This window comes from Eubalaena glacialis, chromosome 3, assembly GCF_028564815.1.
Source record: "Eubalaena glacialis isolate mEubGla1 chromosome 3, mEubGla1.1.hap2.+ XY, whole genome shotgun sequence".
NCBI lineage: Eukaryota > Metazoa > Chordata > Mammalia > Artiodactyla > Balaenidae > Eubalaena > Eubalaena glacialis.
The window spans coordinates 151,806,607-151,821,886 of NC_083718.1; the positions used below are offsets into that span (position 1 = coordinate 151,806,607).

Sequence of the window (15,280 nt, forward strand, 5' to 3'; positions counted from 1 at the left end):
TTCAAAGGCAAATTTACTCCACTAGATACTGAGTGAGAATCATATTTTAAAAGCATACTAAATGGTTTAAATTTGGGCATTCCGGATTTATAAACACAGGTAACATGGTAAACTAGGACCTCACTACTGGATTGTTCAAGCCTTTGCTATATATTTTAATGTCTTCTTGGGTATAAAAGCTAGAGTTTTCTTATAATTAGTTGCCTTTCCTGAGTCTTTGAAGTTAAGTATCTTAGTGTGAATGCTAACTTTTGTAATTATTTTCTTTAGCACTTTGAGTACAAATATATGTTAGCTTATGATTTATTTGTCAGTGGTGGCCATTTAGTTTGATCTTGTCAAAAGTAAAGTTAAATAATTTTGAGCCTGAAATACAACTACAGCATAAATCTCAAGGACCTACTTGAGTTGGGAATGAGTTAGGTCAGATTTTTAGAAATTAGGAGAACACTTCAATTTATTTATATAATTATTTTACATGAGCAATATACATGGGCTAAGAAGTTCCTTAAAGATAAGGATCAGTCAATGGCTACAAATGCTTTTCTCATTAGAAATAAATGCTAATGAACTGATAAAAATTTACCTTAAGTTTCTAAAACTTACCAACAAAACAAACCCAAGAAGAGACACACACAAGCAGAAGGAAAGAAAAGTAATGTGTATTGCTTTAAGCTCAGTAAAAAATGCTTTTAACAATCAAGTCCCATGAAGTTAACAAGAACAGTATGCCTCCAGTGAGAAAGCAGAGAATGTGTGTATTGTCTACCTGCTTTTTTTTAGTGCAAGGATAATATAGGAAAAAGTAATGTCCATTGGTTGTACAGTTATGTTAGAGTATCCCAAAAAGTGTTAAAATGATTACGTGCATATTTAAGTTTATTGCATTTGTTTAAAATTTTGATTATAAAAGTAATATGCTTGTAAAATGTTGAAGACAAAAGAGTATTAAGTAAAAAGTAAAGCTCTGCTTCTCCTCTGTCCTGAAAGATATGCCCAACATTAATAGTTTCATATATATCCTTCAGACATTAAAATAATGAATATAAAACATATTTTTTAATGGAAATGGAATTATACTATGTATACCATTTTTCCCATTTTTTGCATTTCTTGTTAATTAACAAAGCCTTGTTTATCTTCTGCCTGATTACTAAGGTAATTCATTGTACAAATCTTGAAAACTACTGAAAAGTAGAAAAAAGTCATCCATGATTCTGTTTTCCAAAGACTGTTACCATTTCTGTATGTTTTGATCCAGTTATTATTATTTTTTTAATGAACTGTATATTTGTTTTAACCTGATGTTTATCCCAAATATGTGAACTCCCACTAAATTAGCTTTTGGGGGAATGATTTTTTTTTTTTTTACTAAGAAGCAAGTGTTTCTCCCTCCAGAGTTACCAAATACCGTACAATTAGATTTGGTCACATGCAAATGTTATGTATTCAACTGGGTTCATTCTTTAACTGATTTGCTCCTCTATATCAGTTTTAGGATAGATGTAATCTAAAATATGTCATTCGTATTTTATGTTTTTTTTCAAATTCATATTTTAAACAGTGACTTTTAAGAGTTTACTGAGTATAATTCTGTAAACTAAGTTTAAAATTTAAGAATGTTTAGATTTCCTAGCTTGATTTTTCTGTATATTTTTGGTAGGAATATATTCCCAAAATTATAGTAGAAGCCAGTGGGAAAAGATGATGTGAATAACACATAAACAACTACTCAGACTATTAATGTATATTGTTATATAATAAGATATCATTTTTTACCTGTTATTGCATTTTCATGAAAAGCCTATGAGTAAGTAGTTAGGCAAGTAGAGAGAAAGAGAAAATAGAGTGAGATTAAGTCTTTTGCTCAAGATCATGCACTTACTTAAAGGAATAACTAAAACTACAAGCTAGATTTTCTGACCCATAAAGCAACACATTTCAGTTTACCACAGAGCCTGATGCAATGCCGAAAGTTTTTAAGGATACAGGATGATTCATATCTGCATCAGATTCTAAAATGATAAAGAATCTATATTATTTCTATTTTGGGTGAAAAAATAATGAAAGATTTTACCGTGAAAAGAAGTAAGATTGGTATCCAAAAGAAAAAGTAGTATCCAAAAGAGTTCTTAAATTTTGGAATATTTGTACTCATTCAGTGATTTCAGATGAAGAAGTTAAATTTCACCATGTTTTCTGTTTTTATCTCGCTGCTGTCAAATTAATTATAGTTTCATATTTAGTAGAATTTATGTGAAAATAAGTTTGTAATCACATTCTCAAATATCAATCTCAGAAGTAAGATTTTCTAAAGTAAAATTAAAGTATTTATACCTTAATTTTTAAAAATTTCTGACCTTAACTTTTTTTTTAAAGGGTGAAGCCGCTTCATTATATCTCTTGGCTGGTTGGACATGAAGGCAAAGGCAGCATTCTTTCTTACCTTAGAAAAAAGCAAGTATTTAATTAATAAGTATTTTCAGTGTAGCAATCTCTGAAAAATAATGGACAACAAGTGTTATATAACCCATTCTTTTCTTTTTTTGCTTTGTCTGCCAGGAAGCGTAGATTCAAATCTAATACTTAATTAAAGTCTCTTCATAACCTAGATTATTTTAATGGCCATATCATATTTGTATATTTCCTTGGAAGCCACCTTTTAGCCCATGTTGGAAGTATTATAGTTGTACACAAAATTTTTAAATTCATAAATAGAGTCCAGAATTACATGAAAGTTTAGCTCTAATCAAGAATTTGGATTTGAATAATAATGAAGTCAATTATTTAAATGCTGTGGATCTCCAGGCTTTCCCAACCCAGAAGGTGGACTTTAATGAAAACTTCGTTGGGCAGATAAATCATATAAATATGGGGGACTGTGAACAGTATATGCAGCCATGTTAGCAGTATGTTAGCCATGTTTCCTAAAACATTTAAGCACTTGTTTAAGTTGCCTAGCCAAATAATAGAAATACAGCTTTAGAATCAGGACCAAAACACATTAAAGTAATTCCTTGCTTGATTTTTCTATACATTATTCAAGAATGGAAGGTAGATGAGAAATTTAAATAAGACTTTAAAACATTGATGTGTACTAGATTATTAAAAGAAAGCTGAGAGGGCAGGCTTATTAGAAAAATAATGAATGACATTAAGTACATATATGCCTTACACAATAAATGTAATATGATTTGAGATTTGCATAACCTTTATACCTTACTGAACGTTATTAGAATTTCAAGTTTTTCATTCTGGCCTCCTCTCTCCTTATTTTAGACTTTCAGGATTATTCTAGTCAGGAAAAGATACAGTCTTATTGCTTCTTTCCTAGATAACCTGTGCAGGTTAGCTGATGGTCTCAAAGAGCCCACTTAACATTCTAAGTAGGGAGGTATCTGAAGTGTTTTTTAAGGCTTCTCTTGGGAGATGGTTCAAAAAGGGATGCAAGAAATGCCTCCCAGGGGAATTCCCTGGCGGTCCAGTGGTTGGGACTCTGCGCTTTCACTGCTGAGGACCTGGGTTGAATGAATCCCTTGTCAGGGAACTAAGATCCTGCAAACCTAGCGGTGCGGCTAAAAAAAAAGAAAAAGAGAGAAATGCCTCCCAGCAAGCGTACTTTTAATATATTGTGAAGTATGAAGAACATACTTCACAATATATTAAACGTATGCTTCGACAAAAAATTACTATGGCTTCATGAAACTGATAATGTTTTACTATGTTGTAATATTAGTGTTTCCATTAAAGAAGTAAATACGGCTGTTATTTCCTTCTGATCATTCCTGTATGCAGTACAATTCCTTGGGAGGCTTTGTACTTTTAAAAAATTTGTACTTTTAAACTTACTGTTGGAAAGCATGTTTGCTTCAAAGCCTGGGCTTCCCAAATTTTACATAGAAAGCCTACCTATTTTGTTAATTTGAAGTATTTGTAGACTATCAATCCCAAGATATTGACTGGATTAATTTTTTCTCCTAACTATAGGTGCTGGGCTCTTGCACTATTTGGTGGAAATGGTGAGACAGGATTTGAGCAAAATTCTACTTATTCAGTGTTCAGCATTTCTATTACATTGACTGATGAAGGTTATGAACATTTCTATGAGGTAAATAATAAAAATGGAGGGTTTTAAAAATTATATAGATATCACTTTATGCAAAAGTATAATTAGATGTTTCATTTTTAGGTTGCTCATACTGTCTTCCAGTATTTAAAAATGCTGCAGAAGCTAGGCCCAGAAAAAAGGTAATATATACTTATAAGAGTCAATCCTAATATGTTTTAGCCTTCAGGCTACCAACAGACATGCGTTAGTCGTGCCTTGGTGGTTTTCCAGGCATTTCTTGCTTAATTTCCTTTACTTGTTCCATATCCTTATTCTGCTACATGTGAATGTATGTTAAAGATTTAGGTTTACGTGGGCAGTCTATTTATTTTTATACTTCTCTTTTCTTGCTGATGATTCTAATGAGAAATTTAAATATGTCTCCTAATTATAATTTTCTTCTTTCACAGAATTTTTGAAGAGATTCAGAAAATTGAGGATAATGAATTTCATTACCAGGAACAGGTACTGGAAGTCAAATTCTTTTTGAATGTTATCTGTGACCAAGTTGAAACTGGTGTGGACATTGTTCCTCTTTTTGGAAGTGTCACTGAGTTTTAATTCTGCCACTCTCTGTCATGTGAGTCTCAAGATGGCCTTGAGGTTTCTGAAAATTCACTCTTGTGTTTTTGAGTATTTATATTGAGTAACAGTGAGAGAATTAGGCAGATTGACACAGATCATGTTGTGTGACAGTCATTCATCTATGTAGTCATTTCATATGTCTATCCCTTTAATCCCTTTGATAAACATTCATAGAGAGCTTGATATTTTGGGAATTCAAATAGAAATAGTGTGCTTTGTACTTTCAGGGTAAGGAAAGCATTTGCCTTGACTGGAATAGGACAGGGAAGCCTTCATGGATGTAGTAAATTTGAATTGAGTTCAGTATTAAAAAATGGATAAGGTTTAGATATTCTAAGCAATGGGAAGCACATAAGTAAGGAACTCTGGGGTATTATGAAAAAGTGAATGATCCTACATGTCTGTGGCATAGGGTATATGAAAGCAAAGTTGAAAGGTAAGGAGTTTAGAGCAGGGTTTTAAAAACCCTTTTTGTGCCTTGGATCCCTTTGGAAATCTGTTGAATCCTATGAACCCCTCCCCAGAATATTATTTCACCTCTTCATCTTTTTAAACTCTCAGAAAAATCGCCCTAGTAGTACAATGATCACTGGTATATCCCTCACCTAGATTTACCAGTTCTTAATATTTTGCCATATTTTCTTTCTCTCTCACGCCTCTTCTTGTGTGTGTGTGTGTATTTTTTTGAGATTTAATTACAGATATCATGATACTTCACCTCTCAATGTTTTCTAACATGTATCTGCTACAAACAAATGTATTCTCTCACATAACCTCACTAAAATTGTTGTGCTCAGGAAATTTAACATTGAAACAATACTGTTAAATATTTATTATGCAGCCCATAGAATAGTGGGTTTTTTGTTTTGTTTTTGTATTTTGTTTTTGTTTTTATTGAAGTATAGTTGATTTACAATATTGTGTTAGTTTCAGGTATACAGCAAAGTGATTCAGTGATACATATGTATATATGTATATATTTTCAGATTATTTTCCAATATAGGTTATTACAAGATATTGAATATAGTTCCCTGTGCTATACAGTAAATCCTTGCTGCTAATCTATCTTATGTATAGTAATTTGTATCTGTTAATCCCATACTCTTAATTTATCCCTTCCCCCATCCCTTTCTCTTTGGTAACTATAAGTTTGTTTTCTATGTCTGTGAGGCTGTTTCTGTTTTGTATATAAATTTCATTTGTATTATTTTTTAGATTCCACGTGTAAATGATATCATAATATTTGTCTTTCTCTATCTGACTTGCTTAGTATGATACTCTCTAGGTCCATCCATGTTGCTGCAAATGGCAATATTTTATTCTTTTTTATGGCTGAGTAATACTCCACTGTGTGTGTGTGTGTGTGTGTGTGTATGTGTGTGTGTGTGTATCTCACATTTTCTTAAACCACTCATCTCTTAATGGGCACTTGGGTTGCTTCCATGTCTTGGCTATTGTAAATAGTGCTACTATGAACATTGGGGTGCATGTATCTTTTTAAATCAGAGTTTTCATCTTTTCAGATATATGCCAGGGAGTGGGATTGCTGGATCATATGGTAGCTCTATTTTTAGTTTTTTTAAGGAACCTCCATACTGTTTCTGTAATGGCTGCACCAATGTACATTCCGAGCAACAGAGTAGGAGGGTTCCCTTTCATAGAATAGTGTTTTTAAATGCATAAGATAAAATACAGTAGGTTACAAAGGAATACTGAAATAAAGACTCAAAATAGTAAAAATTAGTAATATGGGTCTCTGTATCGATATATTAAATAACAAAGTCTAATGGTAGATCTAATAATTATTACAATTTTAAGTAGCAATGAGTGTGCTTTTTTTTTTCTTATTAGTCATCCATTTTATACACATTAGTGTACACATGTCAATCCCAATCTCCCGATTCATCACACCACCACCTCCCACCCCTGCCGCTTTACCCCCTTGGTGTCCATACGTTTGTTCTCTACTTCTGTGTCTCAATTTCTGCTCTGCAAACCGGTTCATCTGTACCATTTTCTAGGTTCCGCATATATGCGTTAATATATGATATTTGTTTTTCTCTTTCTGACTTACTTCACTCTGTATGACAGTCTCTAGATGCATCCATGTCTCTACAAATGACCCAGTTTCGTTCCTTTTTATGGCTGAGTAATATTCCATTGTGTGTACCACATCTTCTTTATCCATTCGTCTGTCGATGGGCATTTAGGTTGCTTCCATGACCTGGCTATTGTAAATAGAGCTGCAATGAACATTGTGGTACATGACTCTTTTTGAATTATGGTTTTCTGTGGGTATATGCCCCGTAGTGGGATTGCTGGGTCATATGGTAATTCTATTTTAAGTTTTTTAAGGAACCTCTATACTGTTCTGCATAGTGGCTGTATCAATTTACATTCCCAACAACAGAGCAAGAGGGTTCCCTTTTCTCCACACCCTCTCCAGCATTTGTTGTTTGTAGATTTTCTGATGATACCCATTCTAACCAGTGTGAGGTGATACCTCACTGTAGTTTTGATTTGCATTTCTCTAACAATTAGTGATGTTGAGCAGCTTTTCATGTGCCTCTTGGCCATCTGTATGTCTTCTTTGGAGAAATGTCTATTTACGTCTTCTGCCCATTTTTGGATTGGGTTGTTTGTCGTTTTTCCCTTGCTGTTTTCAATAATTTTTCTTTGTCTTTAATTTTTGCCAATTTGATTATTATGTCTCTTGGCGTGTTTCTCCTTGGGTTTATCCTGTATGGGACTCTCTGCACTTCCTGGACTTGGGTGGCTATTTCCTTTCCCATGTTAGGGAAATTTTCGACTATAATCTCTTCAAATATTTTCTCGGGTCCTTTCTCTCTCTCTCCTCCTTCTGGGACTCCTATAACGTGAATGTTGTTGCATTTAATGTTGTCCCAGAGGTCTCTTAGGCTATCTTCATTTCTTTTCATTCTTTTTTCTTTATTCTGTTCCGCAGCAGTGAATTCCACCATTCTGTCTTCCAGGTCACTTATCCGTTCTTCTGCCTCAGTTATTCTGCTATTGATTCCTTCTAGTGTATTTTTCATTTCATTTATTGTATTGTTCATCTCTGTTTGTTTGTTCTTTAGTTCTTCTAGATCTTTGTTAAACATTTCTTGCGCCTTCTCGATCTTTGCCTCCATTCTTTTTCCGAGGTCCTGGATCATCTTCACTATCATTATTCTGAATTCTCTTTCTGGAAGATTGCCTATCTCCGTTTCATTTAGTTGTTTTTCTGGGGTTTTATCTTGTTCCTTCATCTGGTACATAGCCCTCTGCCTTTTCATCTTGTCTGTCTTTCAGTGAATGTGGTTTTTGTTCCACAGGCTGCAGGATTGTAGTTCTTCTTGCTTCTGCTGTCTGCCCTCTGGTGGATGAGGCTATCTAAGAGGCTTGATGGAAGGAGCTGGTGGTGGGTAGAGCTGACTGTTGCTCTGGTGGGCAGAGCTCAGTAAAACTTTAATCTGCTTGTCTGCTGGTGGGTCGGTCTGGGTTCCCTCCCTTTTGGTTGTTTGGCCTGAGGCGACCCAACACTGGAGCCTAGCCGGACTCTTTGGTGGAGCTAATGGTGGACTCTGGGAGGGCTCACGCCAAGGAGTACTTCCCAGAACTTCTGCTGCCAGTGTCCTTGTCCTCATGGTGAGGCACAGCCACCCCCGCCTCTGCAGGAGACCCTCCAACACTAGCAGGTAGGTCTGGTTCAGTCTCCTATGGGGTCATTGCTCCTTCCCCTGGGTCCCAATGCACACACTACTTTGTGTGTGCCCTCCAAGAGTGGAGTTTCTGTTTCCCCCAGTCCTGTCAAAGTCCTGCAATCAAATCCCACTAGCCTTCAAAGTCTGATTCTCTAGGAATTCCTCCTCCCGTTGCCGGACCCCCAGGTTTGGAAGCCTGATGTGGGGCTCAGAACCTTCACTCCAGTGGGTGGACTTCTGTGGTATAAGTATTCTCCAGTTTGTGAGTCACCCACCCAGCAGTTATGGGATTTGATTTTATTGTGATTGTGCCCCTCCTACTGTCTCATCGCGGCTTCTCCTTTGTCTTTGGATGTGGGGTATCTTTTTTTTTTGTTTTGTTTTGTTTTGTTTTGTTTTTTTTAATTTATTTTTATTTATTTATTTTTGGCTGTGTTGGGTCTTCGTTTCTGTGCGAGGGCTTTCTCCAGTTGCGGCGAGCGGGGGCCACTCTTCATCGCAGTGCGCGGGCCTCTCACTATCGTGGTCTCTCTTGTTGCGGAGCACAGGCTCCAGACGCGCAGGCTCAGTAGTTGTGGCTCACGGGCCTAGTTGCCCCGCGGCATGTGGGATCCTCCCAGACCAGGGCTTGAACCTGTGTCCCCTGCATTGGCAGGCGGATTCTCAACCACTGCGCCACCAGGGAAACCCTGTGGGGTATCTTTTTTGGTAAGTTCCAGTGTCTTCCTGTCGATGATTGTTCAGCAGTTAGCTGTGATTCCGGTGTTCTCGAAAGAGGGAGTGAGAGCATGTCCTTCTACTCCGCCATCTTCTGAGTGTACTATTTTGAGATATCTGCAACAGCTATATTGTGATTTCTATTGGTTATAGTCATAGATGCTGATAATACTGCTGTGGTTTGTTGCCTGTATATTCATAAATTAATAAAAATGCTAAGTTAGAGTTTAGTGAAAATAAATATGTAATTTCTTCCCAATCAAACTCATGCTTCCCACCCTCCCTGAATTTGTCCACTGATATCTTGTGGGAGGTATCTGTAGGCCCTTGATTAAGGGCCCCCAATTTAGCACCAGTTCATAGAGCATCTTGAAATCTGCCTTTTTGGATCATCACCAGAGCCAAATATCTACCATAATTTGAGAAGACTTAAGTACATGAGGACAAGGTCACAAAAACTAAAAGCTTCCAGTTGCTATTGATTCCTATACAGTCTGCTGTATATGCTTGAAGTCATTTGAAATTGAAATAGAAATCTTATTCTATGAAAACAGAGAGCTACTGTGATTTATATTGGCCATTTGAGGGGCCTATAGACACTTCTCTCTATAAATTGATTGATATGCATAGAACCCACAAGTCCTGCCATCAACTTTAGCAGTACTGATTTTTTTCAGTGTTCTTATCAACTGTTGTGGCAACATGTGGGCCAGAACTGTGGCAGGGAAAGAGTAGGAGTAAGAATTGTGGACTACAACCATAACTACTACCCTTATTCCTTTTTGGGGGATTGGCTTTTTAGCATTAGCTGAGTTATTTCTTTGTGCCCTTCTAGTTTCTTCTTAGCAAGACATTTCAAGATACCTTTTTAATAGCTCGCCATTTTGTAGCTCATTTTGTTTTTTTTAACCTTTAGTACAGTATTCATGAATGTTTGTCTTGATTTTAAAACATGAGCCCAAAACATTTTAGACTAAAACCTAATCAGTACAAAGAACAAATCAGAAAGGTTCATATCTTTGTTTGAACTGCTGAATTTTAACTCAAGTAGCTCAGCTTATTTCAGCTTTTATATATTTCTGTTTTATTAACAAAGTTGACATATCTCCTCTTCAGACATTTTTCTTGTCTTCATCAGTAAAGGCAAATAGGAATGCTCTTTCAGACTATTCAAGCCAGTCTTTTTTAATTAAGAAATTTAAAAATAATTTTTATTTCACATGGGAACTTGGACTCAATATATCTTATAAATCAGCTACTTGAACTAGAGAAAAGCTGTTTAAGTGTCTTTCTATACGCAGAGAAACAGGAATAATGTAACAATAATGGAAGGCAGTGAGAGTTGTCGTAAGCAAAAAAATTAGAAGATAGATAATAACAAGCATTGGAGATGTAGAGAAATTGGAACTTTCATACATTGCGGGTGCGAGTGTAAAATGGTACAGCTGCTTTGGAGAACAGTTTGACAGTTTCTTAAAAAGTTAAGCATAGAGATACCATATAAGCCAACAGTTCCACCTCTAGGTATACACCCAAGAGAATTGAAAACCTGTGTCCACACAAATACTTGTACACTGGTGTTCACAGCAGCATTATTCATTATAGCCAAAAAGGGGAAACAATCCAAATGTCCTTCAACGAATGAATGGTTAAACAAAGTGTAGAATTTGCATACCGTGGAATATTATTCAGCATAAAAAGTAATGAAGTACTGATTCATTCTACAACATGGATGAACCTTGAAAATACGCTAAGTGAAAGAAGCCAGACACAACAGGTCACATATTATATGATTCCATTTATCTGGATATGAAATATCCAGAATAGGTAAATCTGTAGAGCCAGAACACAGATTGATGGTTGTTGTCAGTGGCTGGGGGGGTGTGGGTAACAGGGAGCAACTGCTTACTGGGTATGGAAGTTTCCCTTTGGGCTGATGAAAATATTCTGGAACTAGATAGAGGTGATGGTTGTACAACTTTATAAATATACTGAAAACCACTGAGTTATATACTTTATTATACATTTTATTTTATTTTTAATTGTATACTTTAAAAGTGTGGATTTTATGGTATGTGAATTATATCTTTAAAAAAAATTAAAGGATAGCATTTAAGTGTTTTTTTTTTTCCTAGTACTTTGTCCATTGCCTTGGCACCAAAGATCTGCTTTTAGCCAGGGTCCTGTTTTCTCATAGGAAATACTTTGAATCACTCAATTTTGTAGCACGCTGAATAGAACAGTTAACTTACAAAAATAAGTGGCTGGTGAAAATAACTGGTTAAAAAATTTAGAACAGAGTAGAGGGAGTCATTTTAAACAATAATAGCACTTGAAAGAGTGGGAGATAAGTGAAATAGGCAAGGAAGATTAAGAGGTACAAACTTCCAGCCGTAAAATAAATGTCATAGGGATGTAATGTATAGCATAGGGAATATAGTCAATAATGCTGTAATAACTTTGTAAGGTGACAGATGGTAAATAGACTTGCTGTGGTGATCATTTTGTAATATATAAAAATATGGAATCACTATGTTGTACACCTAAAACTAATATAATGTTATAAGTCAATTATACTTCAAAAAAAAAAAAAGTACCTTAAGCTCCACACACACACACACACACACACACACACACACACACACGCAAAATAGTAGCACTTTAGTGACTAACAAACTTGATTCAGGAATGTTTCCTGACGTGGAGCAAAAAAAGGTAACAATGAATCTTTCCATACTTTTTCCATATTCTATCTGAATGTGATAATGTAGTAGGTAGCATATACCTATGATCTCTAATTTGATGTATGCATGTCTCATTTCTCCTCCATGAATGTAGTAACCTTCACTTCTGTTCTGTCTTCTGTTAGATGAGAGAACAACCCAGATTGTCTAGGGAAGGACTGGGCAGTATGGTATTTTGGGAAAGAGTGTTCACTGCTATGTTAAGAGGCCCAAGCTCTAGTGTCTACTCGCCCATCACTTATTGTGTGCTCTGGGGCAAGTCACCTAATCAATCTGAGTACATTTCCTCATTGTAAAATGTAGGAATGGAGCCACTTGGTGTCTAAAGGACGTGTCAGTTTTTAAGATTCTGTGCATTTGGGTGCTCAGTAAATATAAATACTTGAATTGGTTGCTTTCCTCTGGAAAAGTATTTCCATTTCATAGGTTAGTGAACTTTCTGTCATTATTTCAGTTTTAAATTGAGATAATATACTGATTAATTTAACCACTTATAGCAAGACTTATGTAATGACACATTTTGATTTCTGTTGATATATTGATTTTGATTCATGCTTACAAATAGTTTTTAGGTGATAGTGCTGTAGTGATAAAATGATGAAGACCCTGTCTTTAGGGACTTCATAGTCATGTGGGGCACTTGACATGTAAACAGACCTTTACAGTTCAATGTTGTAGGGCTCAGTATGGGGGATTGGAGGGGTGTTAGGTTAAGCTACTTAAGGTAGTTCTCTGGCTAAATTTTTTTTAGAATTCTGAGCATCAGATCCTTAAGCTGCAGTTATATCTGGTTGTATCTGTTGGAAGCTTTTGGTTTCATTGTTAAAAAAAGAGATAAGTATTTATATTTTGTGGCAAATTAAGGATAATAATGGAGAATTTCTGGTGTGAAATAATCTTACCTCTTTACAGACAGATCCAGTTGAGTATGTGGAAAACATGTGTGAAAACATGCAGCTGTACCCACTACAGGACTTTCTCACTGGAGATCAGCTTCTTTTTGAATACAAGCCAGAAGTAAGGAGGTTTCCATTTCTAAAATTTACTTTTAGAGAAAGAGGAGGGTGAGAAAGTACATAGAGGTACTTAAGGACTGTGGGAATGGAGAAAACTTGGTTATGTTTAGTCAAGTTTTTTGTTTGTTTAAACAGAAGAAATATCAATAGTTTTGTGGGTAATTTTTCCTGATTCTTGTATATGACTGTGGTTTAATATGAGGAGAAAACCAAGTCCTCTTCTTAGGTACTATTCCCACTGTTTTTCAAGTGTTGAAACATCTACTAACATAAAGTCATTTCTAAGAATTATGTGCTTTAGATGCTAAACATACTTGTTTAGCTTGCCTTTTAATTCTGTTGGACACTGTGGACAATTAAATTTTAATCATTTTGAGAATATGTACAAGAAAAATATGATTCCCCGAATTCAAAATATATGACTTAGGGATAATAAATATTACACATAAATAACTAGTTGGTCAGGTCTTTCCTCCACTAGTCCTGGGAAATAAGTCATTTCGCTCCATATAGGGTAGCAGTTCTCAACCAGGGGTGATTTTGCCCCCATGGGATATTTGTCAATACTTGGGTACATTTCAGTTGTCACAGCTGGAGAGTGCTCTTGGCATCTAGCGGGTAGAAGCCAGAGATGCTGCTAAACATTCTACAATACAGAAGATGGCACTCCACAACTAAAAATTATCTGGCCCAAAGTGTTAATAGTGCCAAGGTTGACAGACTTTGATATAGGGTATTCTAAAACTACTGATTTTAAAGGGGATGGGGAAAGGTAAAGGAAGAAGCAGTAACCATACATTCTTGTCATTTCTCTAGGATGGTTGTGCCCAGGGGTCCAAGTATTTTTTTCTGAACCACTATTTGTTGTTTTTTCTCAAAGAAATGGTGTTGAAGTGCTAGTTAGGGTTTCAAATCTAACCCACAAAAATCTTATGTTTAGTCCTTTTCATAGCTGAGGGATTATTGAAGGAGGCCCTACATTGGGATCATTTTACTGATTCTTGTGTATGAGGTAGTATAATACATAGCAGTTAAGAGCATAGTTTTTGGAATTATGAACAAACTTGGTTAGAACTCCACTTTTGCCACTTCTAGGTGTGTTGTTCTGTGCAGATTATAGAATCTTTAACCTGAACAAATTATTTAAACTTTAACCTCTGAGGCTGAGTGCTTTCTGTAAAATGGGTATACCTTAGGGTTGTTTTTAGGATTAAATGAAATAATGTATGTTAAACACTACCTAGCACATAGTAGAAGCTTAGTAAATGGTAACTCTTTTCACTGCTAGTCCTCTTATTATTTAGGATTTGAGATGAGTGCTGTTTAAGCATTCTGAAGAAACATTAGAAACAGCTGATAGACTAATGTAGTTTTGTAAATTAGGGTGTTCATGGACTATAGACAGATAGTTTCATGAGCATCAAGATGCTAGGATCTTGGGGTGCCTAACATAATGTGGCTTTGCCTTTTTAATAGAGATGTATTAGGTTAAAGTTATAATTGTTTTTTATGTGTCTCCCCACTCCCCCTTCACCCCTGCCCCCAATTAGGTCATTGCTGAAGCCCTTAATCAGCTAGTTCCTCAAAAGGCAAATCTTGTTCTACTGTCTGGTGCTAATGAGGGAAAATGTGACCTCAAGGAGAAATGGTTTGGGACTCAGTATAGTATGGAAGGTAAAATCTTTTAAAATTGTCCTACATTTAGGTATATGATTCACCTGTGAAGTTTTATTCCTTAGTAGTTTGTGTGATAGTTCCTGTGGGAAAAACTTATGTATTTTTTTCAGTAGTTTACTTTGAAATGAAAATTATTTATACTACTTTGAAGAAAATTATTTTCTGCAATGTTTATATTTATAAACATAAACAATGTTTATATTTGTTAGCTAGTGAGAAAATCCTATTGTATTGGTAGTTTGGGGGCAGAGTTTTGACTGTGTTTTAAAAAGTGCTCCTCAAACTTCAATGTGCATATGTATCATCTGGAGGTCTTATTAAAATGCAGATTATGATTCAGTAGCTCTGGAGTAGGGCCTGCAATTCTGCATTTCTATCAAAGTTCCCAGATGATAACAATGCTGCTGAGACTGCACATTGAGTAGCAGGAGTCTAGAAAGCCTGGATATGTCACTCACAGCTTTTCTGAGAAAAGAGAATTGATTTGTGAAGGCCAGTTGTTGACTGGTTTGTTATTAATAGAACTCTGAACATTTGTTCTTTATTGGATCAGTTTGTCTTTCATCTCTACAGATATTGAAAACTCTTGGGCTGAACTGTGGAAGAGTAATTTTGAATTAAATCCAGATCTTCATCTTCCAGCTGAAAACAAGTACATAGGTCAGTAAAATAGCAATCATTATACATAAACCATCCATGTACTAATATTAAAACAAGTAGCACCTCTGT

At 35.5% G+C, this 15,280-nt stretch overlaps 1 protein-coding gene across 3 annotated transcripts in view; it reads left to right on the plus strand.

Annotated features, from left to right (window-relative positions):
- The window catches only part of NRDC (nardilysin convertase), a 95,938-nt gene that overhangs the window by 61,932 nt on the left and 18,726 nt on the right, over positions 1–15,280 (plus strand). For all 3 annotated transcript variants that reach the window (XM_061184228.1, XM_061184229.1, XM_061184230.1), the window contains 7 exons: positions 2,380–2,457; positions 3,988–4,108; positions 4,190–4,248; positions 4,519–4,573; positions 12,771–12,875; positions 14,425–14,548; positions 15,125–15,211. In XM_061184228.1, coding sequence (XP_061040211.1) covers positions 2,380–2,457; positions 3,988–4,108; positions 4,190–4,248; positions 4,519–4,573; positions 12,771–12,875; positions 14,425–14,548; positions 15,125–15,211 — 629 coding nt within the window. The remainder of the gene's footprint in view (positions 1–2,379; positions 2,458–3,987; positions 4,109–4,189; positions 4,249–4,518; positions 4,574–12,770; positions 12,876–14,424; positions 14,549–15,124; positions 15,212–15,280) is intronic.